Below are 18,008 nucleotides of genomic sequence, written 5' to 3'. Positions count from 1 at the left end.
CTCTCTTTCACAGACAGACCACAAGTGTCACGGAAAATGGTAATCAAGAATTTAACTAATTGTACAATAAATATCAGCATTAATAAACTATTTATTAGTCTAAATGAAACTAAATTACAAGTTTTCAATATCATTATGTAAGGTTTTTGACAAACTATAACTCAAAGTACACAATAAAAGTATTGCATATTTTGATGCAAGTAGTCTAACAAGTACTAAGTTCAGCGCTATATGAATCATAGACCACTAATGGAAAATATGTATCTTATTCCACATCAAAGTTGGGCGAAATATACTTATTCTCGTGACCTGCCACAAGATGGCGGCAGCTAATATCTGACAGTTCTTCAAGAACAAGAGTAGAGATGGAAGAAATAGTCAGATTTTAACTTAGACATGCACAAAAGTACCCCAGTGTAGAAATACTTTATTAACAGTAATATTACTGCATTCCAATATATGTGTTCCACCGTAAGTATAAATTATTACCACAAGATGGCAGCAGCTCATATCTGACAGTTCTGACAGCAGAGTTGGAAGAATCTCTCAGATCTTTCACTGTAGCAAAGTAGAGAAATACTCTATTTAAAAGTAAAGTAAATATAATTCTTTACAAAAAGATTCACAACAAAGACCACTTTGATATTCAAACATTTATTTTTCCCCTGATCAAAATGTATAAATAAAGTATCTATAGTAAAGTTTTACTTAAATTTGGCCCAAAGCAAGACAAGCCTCAAAAAATTACTAATAAATCCTCTCATCACCGAGAAGCCTCTGGTTACACTTTTGATTACTGCAATACGGCTCTTACCTGATATTTAATCTTCAGTCATCTGTGACACATATATACATACATAGAATATAAGACCATATATATATATATATATATATATATATATATATATATATATATATATATATATATATATATATATATATATATATATATATATATATATATATATATATATACACACATATATATATATATATATATATATATATATATATATATATATATATATATATATATATATATATATATATATATATATATATATATATATATCTATATATCTCTTTGTTCAAACCTTTGCAGGTGGTGATAAAGATAGATAAGTCTGTCATGTGAAGGTAAACCCAGTTACAGTGTTGTAAAACATGTCGGTTTGAACATGTGAGCTGCTGAATCCTCAGTGCCTCCAACATATTCCTGTCATGAGATGTTTCAAACCACGTTCAAGTTGACCTTTAATATGAAATCATCTGAAATTGTGATATTTTCCTGTGGTTATCTTTAGAAATACACCAGTTATACAAAAAGGCACTGTTCCATTAAGGAATGAGAAGGGAAACACAAAAACATGATTAATTGCTGCTTACACAGTACATATTCTACATGTGACAGTGAATGACAAACAGAATTTTCTTTTATATATCCACCTTCAGTGATCCAAAGCAACCCAAACGTGTCATCATGGGTGTAATATGCTGTCTCACATAACTGAGAAAATACATTACATACATTCTACTTTAAAGATCATGAAGATGTCAAGAAGAGGCAGAAAGACAGCACTCTTGTTTTCTATATCCCGTTCTGCCTACTGGAACAAGTCAGTCATTTAAAAAATAAGTCCAGTGATTTTTCTTATTGTCAAAAATATCCCAAAAAGACCAAAAAAGCAACACTAAATGTATATTTGAACAAGTACTGTGGGTCAAAGGCTGATATTTCCTTTAAATTCAAACATGCTAACACAGAGCTGGCTTTGGTAGAATAACAACTTCATCCTTTAATCCACATTAACTCTTAATAATGAAGTTGGGATGCACCAATTCATCAGCCAACAATTCATTGCCCTGTTGACCGTTAATAAATACGACAGCTGACACCAACAGCAGTAGCTTGTGTTTATGAGATCTGACAAAATCTCAGGAGGTACTGACTCGTGACATCCCTGCGATTAGTATTTAAGACTATGCAGAGATTATACTCAAGGATGCACAAATACTTCATTACAATACTTAAGCATACTTTTCGGGTATTTGTACTGACTTTTCCTTCGTACATCTGAACACAAATGTCTGAACAGTCTCCTCCTCACATTTTCAAAACTTGGCAAGGCTTATTTCTTTAGTTTGAATGCATTTCAGGAGAATTATGGGTTGTTTTTTTATTTGGCATCATTGCAAGGCGCCTTTCCAACATCACAAGACTGATTTCAACCTATCAGTGCCCATCACACGGTAGACGCAGTGGGAGGAAATAAAGATGTGAAAGACAGAAAGAGAGGGAGACTGGAATGGGGAGAAAAGGCGTGTTAGTGTCTTGTATCTGTAGCCCTATACTACAAATCAATGCAGATCAGAACAGATCATTTGTCTCTGTGGTGCGTTCAGGAACAGTTGGGACAAATCCCACTGGTTCTACCTAGCTATGACCTAACCTTCCACGTTATATTGAATTGTTTTCCAAGTTTGTGTGATTGAGATTCATGCTCTGTCAAAGATCTAACTACTACGCCATCTTTGTAAGTGTGGTGAAAGGCTGAATTACTTCAAAACACTTCAGGTATTCCTTTAACCTCTTGGCACAAAACTGGGAACCAAAAAAAAGGTGCATCCCTATGATGAAGTATTCTCTGTGAGCGACATTATGCTTCATTGTGTTTGCTTCAGTTTGATTTCACATGTTTATATTACTGCTAAATTTGCTCTGTATTTGACTACAACTGCTTGGGATACTGTGTCAATCTCTAGCTACCTACTCATTCTTTTCTGTCTGTAAGCTCCTCATTCTATCAAATATCTAGAAAGTATACCGAGTGATTTACTCAACAAAAGATCATGTAACGTCTCTTGGCTTGACAAAGTGAGCTAGCTCATATATGATAGATTGTGTGATCACGGCGATAAGATCAGCAGCATGTTACAATAAACAGTACAATCACATTGTAAGTGCACATCTGTTCCATTTTGGTACGTAGGATCAAGTGTCTGACCTCGGTCACACAGTGAAAATTATTCATAGTGTTTGTTTTGACCTTTATGGTGCACCAGATGGCAGATGTTGCTCGAGAGGTGAGGTGTTGCTCAGCCACAGAAGAGCAAACTCTGCAACATCTGGTACACCGGACAGGCTCACACAAACATTACAGAATAATCTAAAGACGGTGTGGACCAGAGTGTGATGTGTGAGCATGCTCAGACGCTGGTGATATACTCTGCCCCGTTAGCCGAGGCCTTGTCTTTGTCTCCCTCTGTGGGCACACTGCTGTACTGACAGCTGGGAACTATGTCGACGGGTCTTGCTGGTTCAGGCGGTGCTGATGGTTGACCCTGCATTAACGACTTCCTGTCCCTTTTGGCGAGCCAGAAGAAAGACACCATGAGGAACACGGCAGATGAGGCAACGACGGCACTGCAGGCGAAGAAAACGTGGTAGTACTGGCCCGTCTTGTCCACCAGGACTCCTGCAGGAACAAGGAGATTAACAAACGTCAAATGTGTTTACTTGGCAAACAGAACTCAACACATGCAACAAATAAAGTTTACAATTCAAACAGAGCAGCTTCATCTGCTTTTCAACCCAGCACAGCTACAAGTCTCTGACACCTGTCTCTGACCTGTCATGCTTTTTACTCCATAATTAACACAACATAATAATCCTTCTAGTAATTAATAAATGTTGTAGGGAATTTAAAGTAATTTACAAATGCAGAAAATCAGAAAAAGTGAAGTATTTCTATTCTACAGCTCATAGTATCCGTGTGTTGTGTTGATCAGCCCTTTTTTTCAGCTGAGCGTGACCATGTTAAAGAGCAAACCGGGTGTAAATTGTTTCGGTCGTGACTCGTCTCTGTGTTGACATCACTGCCCGGATACATGAGCCCTCAGATAAACAGGGGAAGCATACCTGTCATCTGAGACAGGGAGTCTCTGGCCTTTCCACCGCTCCGCTGCCTCTAAACTACAGTCCTCCAAAATAAACCTCAGACTCGCAGTGCTGGAACATAACTGAATACACTGACTACTCAAGCACTTCTATTAGTAGAAGATACTTGTAAGTAAGGTCTTCAGTGCAGGACTGTTACACGCTGTGCTAAAGTGAAGGATGTAAATACTTCTTCCACCAGTACAGACTTGTCTCCTGTGTCGTGGACAAAATGACAGAGAACATGATGTTATTTAAAGATACAGCCTCGAGCAGGAGGGGCTGAACCTGCCATTTCTGACGTTCACGTAACGCACAAGCAGAAACGCGTGCACCAAAGCACACCATGCAGCATGTGTTTTAAGTTTTTTTAGACAGAAAAAGATCATTATCAGAGGCAGAGCTGCTCTGGAGGTTTGATTTCATTGCTTTGCAGAGCAAAAAAAAAAGGGTTTCTTGTACACTAACACTTGCTGCTTAAAACAATTTACATATATTTTTCTCAAACAACTGAATACAGTTGAATATAGTCAGTTTTTAACCAGGAAACTTCCCCAGTTGATTATTTAGTTTTCTGAAATTGTGAGCTAAAATGTGTAAATTATATCATCTAATCAAATATGCACTCATTTGCATTAACGCACAGAAAATAAATCTGATCTACAATGATCCCCTGTCTGTATTTTGCATGTTTTGTTTCCAGCAGTCTTTATGTTGTGGAAGCAAAATAGTGCAAAATCAAAAATGACGTTTTTTCACCTGAAGTGTTCCACTTTAAATCTACCTGAACCTGTAAATCCACTGTGAGGCCCATTCCATCTAGAAATTTACATCATGATGTGACTGTCCTACATTCCCACCATATCTGTCGCCTCCATCTCCTCCCCCCCGTGTTTACCTGCCAGTGGAGGCCCGATGAGCAGCGTGATGCTCTCCATGATGGCGAGCAGGCCGAGAGCTGAGGGGAAGCGGCTCATCTCCACGGTATCCATGAGGACGGTGAACATCAGCGACCCCACCACACTCATGGACAGCCCGTAGACTATCACGTAAATCAGCAGTACTTTGAAGCTCGGCCCGATGCAGCAGATACTGTTACTGAGCCCGTTGACCAGCAGAGCCATGGCAAACACGTAAATGTGTCGCCCTTTGAACCAGGGCAGGTTAAAGATGATGCCCATGGGCGGGCGCACCACGATGTTAACGATGCCCAGGATGGAGAGCAGCAGTGCGGCGCGGCTCTGCTCCATGTTGTTTGCTGTGGCGTAGGGAACCAGATACACCAAGGGCACCACGAAGCCCAGCATCATCCAGGTGATGCCTATAGTGTACACACAGTAACGAGAGTTGTTGCAGAACTGATCAAAGGCCATGTGTTTGCTCATGGAAGCCACCAAGTAGCTCCATATCGTCCTCAGCAGCCCTTTCTCCTTCTTTACTTTTTCCTCCTCCGGTGGAAGAGGTCCATGGTTCATCAGCGGCTGGCCACGATGTTTGGCGGGCTGCAGGGGCCTCATCACAGCTCCGCACACGCAGCAGTTCAGCAGGACGGCCCCCAAAACCAGGAAGCTGCCCCTCCAGCCCAGCTCTGTGTGGAGGTAGTTACCCAGGAAAGGTAGCGTGCACAGGCCCAGAGCGGTGCCTGTCGACGACATGGCGTTGGCGAACGCACGGCGGCGCACAAAGTAGTGCCCGAGGATCGTCACAGCTGGCTGGAAGCTGAAGCAGAAACCAAGACCTGGAGCGATGGAAGAAGACGTTGGTACAATTATCATTCAGTGATTCATGGAGAAGAAGAGTAAAGAAGTTCCCTTCTTCTCAGGCCATTTTGAATATGTACAGAATCATCAAGTGGGTGACAATTTATTTTGCTTTATGCTTTTCATTGTCTGGAAATAATCAAATAATAATAATTTAAAAAATTTAACTGTAGTATACAAAGAAGTGTTATATAAGGATGCACCAAAACTTTTAAAACTATTTTAAATTAATTCTGATATAGAAACCACTGTTTTCTTTCTGTACTGCACCAGAGTGTGTAGAAGTTAATTTGACCAGCTTTCTTTATCAGACATCATGTCAAGTAAAAACGTTATCTGCCAGATTTATATCGCGCATCCCTAAATTCTGTTTGTTTGCTCTTTGCAGTGTAACTACACCTGCTGTGAGCTGGACAGGTAGCGTAGCAGTAGCGTTGTGCGTCACCACTGTTATCAAGCGTCAGCTCGTGATAATAAAACTGTCGATTGTTTGCTGACCTGTAACGACCCCGGCTGTGATGTAGAGCTGGCTGATGGACTGGGTAAATGAACTGGCAGCCATTCCGAGCCCACTCAGGACTCCGCCCAACATGACCGTCGCCCGGCAACCAAGTCTCTCCACCAGCACGCTACAAAAAGGACCTGTGGATCAAATGTAATGCTCTTAGTTAATGCATGCCACAGCAGAAATGGGCAAAGGCTCCTGGGTAATTTTCTTAATCCTACTGCAGGTTTCACATAACTTGTGTTTATTTGTAATCTGTACCAGCTGAGAGAAAAGTTCTTAAAGCACGACTGAAAGTATGTTTGCTCTTTTAATGTATGACAGAAGTTCAGTAACCTGCCAAAATGTTTTTCCACTTCTTTTTACAAATGTACTGTTTGCAAACCAACTTTAAAGGTACATACCGCCACCCATTGTATGTGTTTCCACACATGAAAAAAGGAGAAAAATTGAAAATGTATTAAGAGAATTTTTCCCCTTACATGCTGCTCGGGGCTATAATGTAATTATGCATAAATCATTTGTTGTATCTTTTAGTGAAAATAATCTTTTAAAAAGGTTTGTGTTTCATCGTTTCAATCCAGGACTGCCCCAAAACTTTGAAAAGTGATCCTGCAGAAAATATAAATATATAAATAAATAAAAACAAAAACGTTTAAAAAATGTGAATAGCAAAACTTTTTGTTCCATCTTACCCGTTTCAAATCTTATCCTGGAAAAAAAAATCCCAAACTGTCACAAAGATGACAAAAGTAAAGAATAGAAATAAAAAAAAAAAAAAAAACAAATTAATTAAAAAAAAAAAAAAACTGAAAAATGATCCTTACAAAACTAACTTTTTAATCTGTTTGCATCAAAATAAAAAATACATGCAAAATTTTTCACAGATGGAAAAAAAAAACGTTGGCAAAACTTTTTAATAACCTGCCCAAAAAAAAAATTCAACTGTTTTCTCACAGATGAAAAGAACAAAAAGCATTTTTTCTCTCAGGGCTTCTGTACAAACATGTTATCAGTACTCAACAGATTTTCCCATCTCTCTTACGTCATTTTGCTTAAACTGCTGCTCATAAATAATCTTTTCCTGAAGCCTCAGCACTAAAAACAGTCAGTATATCGGTTAAAGGTCACTAACGGGGGTGGTTAATTCGACACACACTGGCAATGCCTTTGTTGTTTGGCAACAGGGCTGAAAGGTACTGATGGAGATAAATGTGGACCTGACTGAGCCTACGTATGTGAGCCAAACACACAGCAGCGTGTTTAAAGGCCAATGTTTGCAGATTTTCACTCAAGAGTCACCTGAAGACATTGTTCTCCATGCAGTTTAAAAGGACCAATTTTACCAATTTAAGGTCAACTAACTTCACAGCTTCTGAATCTTAAACCCACACAGTTCTCGGAGGCGGTGCCCGAGATCATCGTCTGATGTTGAGCGGCTCAAACTTTTGTGCAGCTTAATGAAGGTAAACCTCAAGTTCTTGTCACAATTTCTGTCAGCTCAGGAAAATTTACAAGATCAAAGCATTCCTGTCTGCAAAAACCACGAGATCAGAGTGTAATTATCACAAACTCCCCAAACTATTGTCGCTCTTTATACTGCTGGACTTCTACCCTCCTCCGACATACCTCTGCTCTGCTCAGACTGCAGCAGCTGAAAAGATAAGTCTGGTGTCAAACAACGTACCTCTTTTTGGCTTACACAGAGGAAGAATAATTACAAGACCACATTTTGGTCTTTTCATGGGATACTTTGTTGACAATAAGAAAAATATATGACATCACCTTTAAAGCTAGAGTTGTTAAGTCATACATTTCTGTTTTATTTGCAGAAAATCTCTTTCTGACCTCTAACAGCAAACTAGAAATCGAAGGCTCTGAGAGATACAAATACAAGAAAACAATTCTAGAAATAAATTCAGTGACTGTGGCCGTCGCAGGCCTCTAATAACTCTGCCCATGAGCTTATTGCACATGTCAGCGACTTAGTGGAACAAGAATGGAGGAGAGAGTGCAGCCAAAGTTTCTACTACTAACATACAAGCTTGACAGCAGTGAGCGCTAACGATATCCATGTTAGTTGTTAATGTTCATTACGATAACATGCAGACACACATGAACTTTGATGGATAGACATGAAATAACACAAGTTGAGAACGTGTTGCTCAGCAGCTAACTCAGTCGTTGCACAAAGCACCCAGCTCCTGAACCAAAGAACAGGAAGGAGGTGGCATGTTTCGGTTGGATAGTACAGGTTTAAAATTAAGAGCTGAATGTATGATGGTTGAAAAGGCCTTTTGAGTCACCCTGTGATTTTTTTATATTTGTATGTTTAATACTCGTGAAAAATGTGAAGCATTTTCGAGTGTGGCACGGAGAAAGGCCTGGATGTGAGGAGGCATTCAGGGATTCACCTCTTTGGGTCAACTGAGCCGAAAACCTAAAAAAGATTAACACAATTCTTTGCAGTGTGAATGCAGCTCAGGGCTAATGTTTTTAATATAACCACAGGCTGCTTTGACAAAAAGCAGTGAAAGGAGGTTAACACTGACCACTATAATCAAACTGTGTATGTATGTAAACAGAAACGTCTTCTCCTTCCCGACATTTTTTTAAGGATTTGAAGGAAATTCATACTTAAATATTAAGATGATTATTACTACTTGGTGTAATGGAGTGAAATGTGGTGCGATGGAAAGAGGCGGAGGAATCATTACGAAAACAATCTGATAACACGAACACGTGACGAAACATCGAGTAACTTTGACCCACTAGTTTTCCTCCCAGGTAACAATAGTAGTGGGCTCTGTTGGCGGACAGGGAGGGAGGACGGTAGAGGAAAGGGAATTTAATCTTGATAACATTAACACGGATCAGCACTGATTGTTCAGGTGTGACCACGCAGATTTATCCTGATAAAAGAAACCGGTGCAGGAGGTTATGAACACACACAGACGGACTTTCTTCTCGTTATAACTACATGAGACTGCTCGAACATGTTGAGTCAGCTTGGTGGCAACACCAAGGCGTAAAACGACAACGTTGTCCACTTGTTTATTTACTCTCCTGAGTTTCTCTGGTAAGGGATTAATAATGTACATCTTCTTCTTTAAAACCAATCTGAAAACATGAGCTCCCTTCAAAACACTAAGTGACTTTCAGCCACTTCAGTATCAGTGGGATCAGTGTTGCATCTCGCAGCCAACACTAACTACAGTCCTCCTGGTAAGTGTGTGAAAGGGTTGAATAATATCCTGTGAAATGACCCTCAGCTATTCAAACTATTTTCTCCTTTGTGACACGAACAAAACCTCTCAAAACGGACTGAATACAGTGTGCAAAATGCAGAATAAAAGCCTCCGTGTCACAAAATCGATCAACAGATGGAAAGATGAAGTTACCAAAGCAAATATCTGGTTAAATTAGTTACTGTATGGTTGATTAGCAGCCAAACATTCACCTTGATTCACTATATTGACTTTACATGTCCTTGCACAGTGACCACCACTTCCCTGTTTCACACAGGTTACATAATGTGTCCATGTGGAAGGAAGCTGACTTTACTGACTGGTGAGACACTCTGAGAAGCTTCATGAGAGGAGAAAGTATTCTTTGTACAACCATCAGCAGACCCTAAAATACAAATTTTTAAGCAACAGCCTTCCAGTTTTATCTCTACGTTTCCGTTGCAAGTGGCAGAGACATTCTAATCACCTACCCACGCACACACAGGAAAAAAATGCATCGTCATGTTTTGAATTTTATCTCACTGATATCAGCCTCTTTGTTTACTTTTACTCTGCTGTATCACAGGCCGAAACAGTTCTACTGCAGCCGCTGCCACATTAACACCACTCAGACCACGAAATGCAGGGTGGAAACACAATGTAATCTCTCAATGTCTATTTTTTTGGCCTTTGGCTTTTTTGACAGAGCAGCTGAAGACATGACAGGGAAGAGGATAAGAGAGAGATAGAGTGACACGTAGCAACTCGAACCCAGAGCCAGTGCAGCGAGGACAAAGCCTCCGTACACGGGACGCTCGCTCCACCAACAGAGCTAAACGGCGCCCCAAGATATTCTCATTTTTGTTTTGTTGCTTTTTTTGAAAGCAGAGTTTTACATCTTAAAGGGAGTAATGGTAGAAGAGAGATCTTGGAGTTTATACATTTAAATGAAAATTCAGTCAACACATGAAAAAAAGAGTTAAAATTGCTCCATACAGCTCGTCCAGGTTAATCCACGTCTCCTAAAGCCCAGAAATCCCAAACTGATTATAAAAGACGTTATTTACACCCTTTTGTAACTGCTAAGCTAAAGTTTGTGTGCACGCCATCTGTATGCATTGAGGGTGTAAATAATGTCTTTTGGAGACCTGGATTACACCAGACAAAACCACTTTATGTTGTTTTTTTCCGACAAGTCCAAATCTACTCTGGTTGTTTAGGAGAATGCTGTTACTCTGTTTTCTGTGAAGCTCCAGAAATGTTTTGTGGATTATAAAACTTCAAGACAACGACTGAATTTTCATTTCTGTGTGAACTTTTCTTGTATGCAAGGGTGCATTTCACTGCTTCTGACGTCCACATTTCATTTGTAACAGCATGAATGTGCTATTTCATATTTCAGAAGTTACACAGCGTCCCTCCCAACCCTGAATTCTTGCCGTGTAGCTCACTGAACTCCTTGTGGTTTGTGGGGGATGAACAAGCTACACTTTCTCATGGAATAATTTGCTTTAAATCAACACCATCACAGCAAGACACTCTCTCAGGTTTCCCAATTTTCCCCGAACAACAACAGCAGGTAGAAGTTACAGTTACCGCGGGTGAGGGGGGCAAATAATAAAATAATATGGTGGAAATTTTCCAACATAAATATATCCTGTAGCCTGATTTATTAGACAGCTTGATTACACAAAATGTATGATAAACTTAGGAAATATAATTAACAAATTGATTAAACCGAGCCCAGTTTAATATCGTGGTTCTTCTACTTTACCTCCCGCATGAAGCACTGACGTCATGATGGAGGGCACCCAGGAGGTTTCACTGTTGGAGGCGTGGAAGTCATTCTGCAGGTCGGTGTAAAAGATTCCCACACAGGAGGGGAACGCCAGGGTCAGAGCCAGGACCAAGATCGTGGCAACCAGCACCACCCAGCCCCAGCCGCCATCAGGAGCTACGACCGCTCCCGTCATGGCCCTGGCTTTGCCCGGTCCGCCCTCCTCGAACTCGCAGTCGTTGGCCTCCGCACCGTTCTCCTGCTCCATGCCGTTGGCCTGCTCACAAACCACAGAGGCCTGCAAGTGGAGGCAGCGTTCGCTCGTCTCTCTGAATCCATTCCTCTGAGTCATTTTCTACTGGGCAGTTCAGGCGAGGCTCCCGTGTTGGCTCTGCAGGGTGTGTAGTCACGTTTGAGGCCCATGTCACTGTAACGGCTGCAACCTTTAAGGGCGCCTATAACAACAAAGCAAACAATCAATCACGTTGTGTGGAGCTGCTGAAGTGCTGAGAAGCTGTCGGGTAACCGCTTTGATCCAGGCTATGGCCGGACCATGTGGAAAAAACATTCTCGTTGAATCATGATGATGTGACATTTGTTGGGTATGGTAACAAACATGTTTTCTTGAGTCTGGAGAACAAGATTTGTAGCCCAGGACATCTCTGCAGCCGTGCAGAGTTAATCATAATGCTTTGTCACATTCACTCTGTGATTCAGGTTATTGGTAAACAGTCTACATTTTCTCCCTCATGGACATTTCTGACAAGCACTGTGATACAGATACCAAATGTGTGTTGATAATATTTTGATTTCTGCAACAGAAACGTATCTTCCTACAGCAGATTCCCACCATCAACCTGTCACTCACTCTGGTTTTCTGTGACAAACAAGCCAGACTCTCTCTTTAAACGCCTTGTTTACGTCCTCTCGGTTAACACTTGTACATTTCTTTCCCTATATTAAGGCTCATGAGACTTAATATCGTGCTATTTTAAGGCCATGTGGTGATGCATGATAAACACCTCGATATTTTGAATCTCCTCTTAAATAAATGTTGAATAAATGTTAGGACCTGGAGACAAAATCAAATATCACAATAATTCTGACCAAAATGGCCAACTTTCACTTCAACATTTGAGACGATATTGTTGAGATGACTTCTGGTACTCTCACAAAATATTAACACAATAAGATTTTTTGATACATAATCATCAGCAGTGTGGACATAATCACTAAATGGATATTGGGGACAAGTGAAAAAAGACACTGGTGCTCTGAAAAAAAGTATTTTCTTATACTTTATACTTCCTCTGTGCTTGATGTATTTCATATTTTTAGTTTTTAGTTACTTTGCAGATTATCCAGCTCTTGATTGTGACAGTCAGGTAGTGCCGTGGGCAGGACACAGTGGCCTAAGTATCGGCGGTGCAACCAGGGCAACCCAGATGCCGTCAGGGGCCCATGAAGGAAGGAAAAAAAAAAAAAAAAGCTGTCCAGAATTGCCACATGCGGAAGCCGAGAACGGCCATGTTTTTTTTCTTTTTTTAAATACACTCTTATCTCGTGATAATGACTTATCTCATTATCTCGATATAACAAAGATCGTTTTCTCATGATAGTGAATAAATTAATTTCGTTATCTCGATATAACAAAGATTGTTTTCTCATGAAAATGAATTAATTTATTTCATTATCTCGATATAACAAAGGATGTTTTCGCACGATAACGAATTAAATTATTTCATTATCTCGACAGAGATTGTTTTTTCCTGTCATAGCAAATTAATTAATTTCGTTATCTCGATATAACAAAGATTGTTTTTCACCTGATAACGATTTAATTTATTTCGTTATCTCGATATAACAAAGATGGGTTTTTTTTGCCCGTGATAATGAAATAATTTATGTCGTTATCTCGATATAACCATGATTGTTTTCTCGTGATAGAAAATAAATTATTTCTTTATCACGATATAACAAAGATCGTTTTCTCATGATAGCAAATAAATTACTCCTTTATCTCGATATAACAAAAGATGTTTTCTCACGATAACGAATTAATTTATTTCATTATCTCGATATAACAAAGGATGTTTTCTCACGATAACGAATTAATTTATTTCATTATCTCGACAGAGATTGTTTTTTCCTGTCATAGCAAATTAATTTATTTCGTTATCTCGATATAACAAAGATGGGGTTTTTTTTTCCAGTGATAATGAAATAATTTATGTCCTTCTGTCGATATAACAAAGGTTGTTTTTTCCTGTGGTAAGAAATTAATTTATGTCGTTATCTCGATATAACAAAGATTGTTTTTCACCTGATAACGATTTAATTTATTTCGTTATCTCGATATAACAAAGATGGGGTTTTTTTGCCCGTGATAATGAAATAATTTATGTCGTTATCTCGATATAACAAAGATTGTTTTTTCCTGTGATAAGAAATTAATTTATGTCATTATCTCGATATAACCATGATTGTTTTCTCGTGATAGAAAATAAATTATTTCTTTATCTCGATATAACAAAGATCGTTTTCTCATGATAGCAAATAAATTATTTCTTTATCTCGATATAACAAAGATCGTTTTCTCATGATAGCAAATAAATTATTTCTTTATCTCGATATAACAAAAGATGTTTTCTCACGATAACGAATTAATTTATTTCATTATCTCGATATAACAAAGGATGTTTTCTCACGATAACGAATTAATTTATTTCCTTATCTCGACAGAGATTGTTTTTTCCTGTCATAGCAAATTAATTTATTTCATTATCTCGACATAACAAAGATGGGTTTTTTTCCAGTGATAATGAAATAATTTATGTCCTTCTCTCAATATAACAAAGGTTGTTTTTTCCTGTGATAAGAAATTAATTTATGTCGTTATCTCGATATAACAAAGGTTGTTTTTTCCTGTGATAAGAAATTAATTTATGTCGTTATCTCGATATAACAAAGACTGTTTTCTCGTGATAGCAAATTAATTATTTCTTTATCTCAATATAACAAAGATTGTTGTCTCGTGATAACGAATTAACAAATTGTTGCATCAGAGCCAAAGTGGTACTAAAATTAGTTTGCAAATTTTACCTGCAATCTGACAGAAATGAAATCACTGATAACAATAACTGGAAAAATGCTGAATATCACACCCTAATCAGGAGAACCTGGACAACACCAGTGCAAGAACAGAGAGAACATGCGAACTCCAAAGAGAAAGGACAGAAATCGAGACCCTGGACCTTCTTGTTGTAAGAAGCCGTTTTCATTACATTTTTAAAATGACAAATAAACCCATCTCCTGTGATTATCATGACGGAGGCTTATCTTGATTTATTTCAAGCCCTGGCTGACATGACATGTTGGATGTCAGGGTGGAACAGCCACGGTCATATAAGTCATATACAGATACATGCACAAACAAACAAATTGCTCCTAGCTTTTTAAAAAAAAAAATTATTACGTTGCTCGGTGCTTCAGACAGCATTGTGCTGTTGGGAGACTGCACCAGCATGGCAGAAGAGATCATTCTGCGAAACAAGTTGTGAGAGAATAGAGAAGTTACTGGCAAAACAAAAAAAAAAACAGTATTATCCACAAAACGATGAGCTGTGTCCTCCTGCACAGCTGCAACTGTGCTGATATCAGCAACGACTGATGCAACAAATGTCTTACAGCCTCTTTCTTCATCTCGACCGTCTGATGGTCAGCTAGTCGACAAACCTCAGGCTACGAACACAAGTGAATGGGAAATTACTGCCTGCTCTTATAATCCAAACAACTAAAACAGTAACAGATGCAAGGAAACCAGCGTATGGTCCAATGGGAGAAACCAAAACAAAGGCATGATTGATCTTCCTGCATCATTAAATGAATAAAACTGATCTTACAGCAATGCTTCCGAGGTGGCTGACGTCAGACTTCATGTTGCTAAAAAGGTCAAAGTCAAGAATCACAAAAACCACCTGCGTTTTCTCGTGCAGAATGCAAACCCTCGGAGGCCTGCAGCAGCTCATTTCCTGTACGTGCTCCTGAGCTAACAAACCCATCACTTCTGTTTTTATCTGCACTTAGAATCAGAAAATGTCATCCAGGAATTCATGTCTGCAGGTCAGGTCAGAGAGCAACAGAGAGAGAGAGAGAGGTAACAAAGGAGCAGTCTGATGGGTTTAAGGAATCTGGCGAGCATGAGACTAACATGCACTTGTGAAAAAAACACCCCTGAATGAAAAAGCCCTCTGTGTCAAATGTTCCAGCAGATTTCCTCCCTAAGACTCTAGATGCCATTTCCAGATGCACCATCGACAGAGTGGAGCAACACCTCCCGAGAATACTGAAGACAAAACTCTTAGCTAATGTCGCTGTGCGCCTCCTAAACCACTGGACTTATTACAGATACTCTGGCTCAAATTTCACAACTCGTGAGGCCAAACTAGGTTGTACAATCTTGAATAGTCCAGCGTATAACTGCCGTATTTACACTTCTGTTCTCAAACGTATTCAACAAAGATAGTGTAGTGAGAGCGTATCGATCTCCTCGGAAAGAAAACACATGTGGGTGTTTCGAAAAAATAACACACATTAAAAAAAATGTCTACAACAGAATGTGAAGAAATCACAGTTTTGTAGTTGAAGTTAGCATGCTAACTAGCTAGCCCTGGCCTGTCCTGGTCCAAAGCTCCTGTGCTAGCAGCATAAACATTCCCCCCGGACTCTGAGCTCCCAGACTGGACTGCTAGCTGCACGGCTACATGAGCTAACGTTAGCTACCGTTAGCAGTAGTTAGTTATTCTGGTGTTCTGGGTACAGATTCAACAGGAAGCTAGTTCTTTAAAAAGGAGGTTTAAAGTCTGTTTTTGTGCAACAGACGTAACTTTTGAAAAAAAAAATATTCTTTGAGGATTCTGGAGATAATTTCAGAACAGCGTTGCTTGCACAGCATGAAATCGCTGCCACCACTCCGAACCGGGAACTGAACCTCGCTGCTTGCTGGTTTACGGCAAATGTGCAGAAAAGAAATCTGCCAGTTTAGGGTCAAATTCACACTTGAAAAAAGACAAAAGATCCCGTGGTCAAACTCGAACTTCAAGCAGACGCAAATGTTCAAAGCCGAGGTAACGTTTTAAAGCTTTATTCACCTTATGTTTAATCGTATTTGCCAACTCTCCGACACCAAATATGATCCGTCTACCAAACTTCTACCTCCACAACAACGTTTTAACACAGAATTCTTACATGTTACACTTCTGAACTTGTGGGATTTATCCTCACTCCTATTTATCAGCCTGACTGCAGCAGCGACCCGCGGCGGCGACCCTCGACTGATGGGTTTGTTTTTACGATCTCTAATCTCGTCTGCTGACTGAAGCTGGAGGGGAAATGTGCCTCATGTTAACGGAGAGGAGACGGGGAAAGATAAGACGACACAGAACCAGCCAGCGTACGGTGAAGAAATCTTGCTGTAAAGCTCTGTGAGTGTGTTCATTCAGTGTGTGGGTCTATTCCTGAGTGTGTACTGGATCAGCCCAGGGAGGGAGATAAAGGCCTCACATATCTCAGCAATCTGAGCCACCAAGCCATGACATCCTGTTATTTTCCCCCCTCCAGCAGAGACATGGGTCCTCTTTGCACGTCCACTACATTTGATTAAAGCTGTCAGGAAGGTGTTAGTTGGAGAATATTCTCCATTTTTATGTCATATTAATAGAAAAAGTGATGCTGAGCAGCTGCTGTGGGACAGCCCGTGGAGGGATGAGAGTGCTGACTGTTTCACAAGACAGAAAGTCGGATTTTTTTTTTTTTTTTTTGTGCTGAGCTTTTATCAGATTTTTAATATTTACTCAGTCTCAGCTGGATGAACACGCAGTCCATTTCGGCCAGCTTTCACCCACGTGGCGACTCCGTTATATATCGGTTTGTTTGTGGCTTTAAAAAGACGGATTTCCAGCAGCTGTTCTAGTCAATCGCTTCATAAAAAAAAGACCAACAAATAACGCGAATCTTTTGTTCCCATCAGGGTCGTTTCAGCCCGACATCCTGGACATCACTGGCGCAGCACTTTTCGAAGCAAAGAGGAAGCGATTACATCAGAAATATGTCCCGTTTCGTCCCTGACTTTGTAAATAAAACGACAAATAATCACCTTGTTGATGTTATCCGTGGTGGTCCAGCCCCCGTCTGCCCCCCAACACACACACACGCACACAAACACACACACACACACACACACACACAGGCGCGGTCGCTCCTCGATGACTGCCGGGCAGCGGCTGGTCCTCCTCCCCGTCACCGAGCTCCTTCTAGCGGCCGCCCGGTGGGAGGAGACTGAACGTGGCCGCCTAAGAGCGAGCGTCAGAGTGTGTGTGTGTGTGTGTGTGTGTGTGTGTGTGTGTGTGTGTGTGTGTCTCTCTCTCTCTCTCTCTCTCTCTCTGTGTGTGTGTGTGTGTGTGTGTGTGTGTGTGTGTGTGTGTGTGTGTGCAGGCCCCAGCCCCGAGCTCCGGCCCTGCGGCACCACACACCGGCGGGGAGAAGCTGCCGTGCGGGCCGACACTCCGCATCATGAGCCGTAATGGTGGACACCATGTTCACACCGGGATTACAGCTGTGTGACGTTACTGTGGTACCACAGTACTTTTACTCGAGTATTTACATATTCTGTTACTGTATACTTCTACTCCACTACATTTAATAAGTATTTTTCATGCTTTTTACTCCACATATTACAATTTTCCATCAATTCTATGCAGTGATGAAATGTAACTGAGTATATTTACTCAAGTATTGTACTTGA

At 40.1% G+C, this 18,008-nt stretch overlaps 1 protein-coding gene across 1 annotated transcript; it reads right to left on the bottom strand.

Annotated features, from left to right (window-relative positions):
* Positions 1-1,236: 1,236 nt before the first annotated feature.
* slc16a5a (solute carrier family 16 member 5a) lies at positions 1,237-17,548 on the bottom strand. The gene is made up of 5 exons (XM_037081920.1): positions 17,361-17,548; positions 11,204-11,661; positions 6,196-6,339; positions 4,836-5,675; positions 1,237-3,476 (listed from the first exon to the last, which is right to left on the bottom strand). Exons 2-5 carry the CDS (start codon positions 11,556-11,558, stop codon positions 3,208-3,210), a joined length of 1,608 nt encoding a protein of 535 aa, XP_036937815.1. The 5' UTR covers positions 11,559-11,661; positions 17,361-17,548; the 3' UTR covers positions 1,237-3,207.
* Between the last annotated feature and the right edge of the window lie 460 nt (positions 17,549-18,008).

The sequence above is a fragment of the Acanthopagrus latus genome, chromosome 20, assembly GCF_904848185.1.
Source record: "Acanthopagrus latus isolate v.2019 chromosome 20, fAcaLat1.1, whole genome shotgun sequence".
Classification (NCBI taxonomy): domain Eukaryota; kingdom Metazoa; phylum Chordata; class Actinopteri; order Spariformes; family Sparidae; genus Acanthopagrus; species Acanthopagrus latus.
The sequence above is the reverse complement of the archived record's forward strand: the minus strand, read 5'-3'. Positions and strand labels throughout refer to the sequence as shown.

What these genes read in the sequence shown, in the direction of transcription:
- slc16a5a (XM_037081920.1), bottom strand. Translation starts at nt 11,558, where the DNA reads ATGACTCAGAGGAATGGATTCAGAGAGACGAGCGAACGCTGCCTCCAC. An exon ending in GTCAGTGCTTCATGCGGGAG is followed by an intron (nt 6,340 to 11,203) that starts GTAAAGTAGAAG and finishes TTTGATCCACAG; the next exon opens with GTCCTTTTTGTAGCGTGCTG. An exon ending in CACAGCCGGGGTCGTTACAG is followed by an intron (nt 5,676 to 6,195) that starts GTCAGCAAACAA and finishes CCATCGCTCCAG; the next exon opens with GTCTTGGTTTCTGCTTCAGC.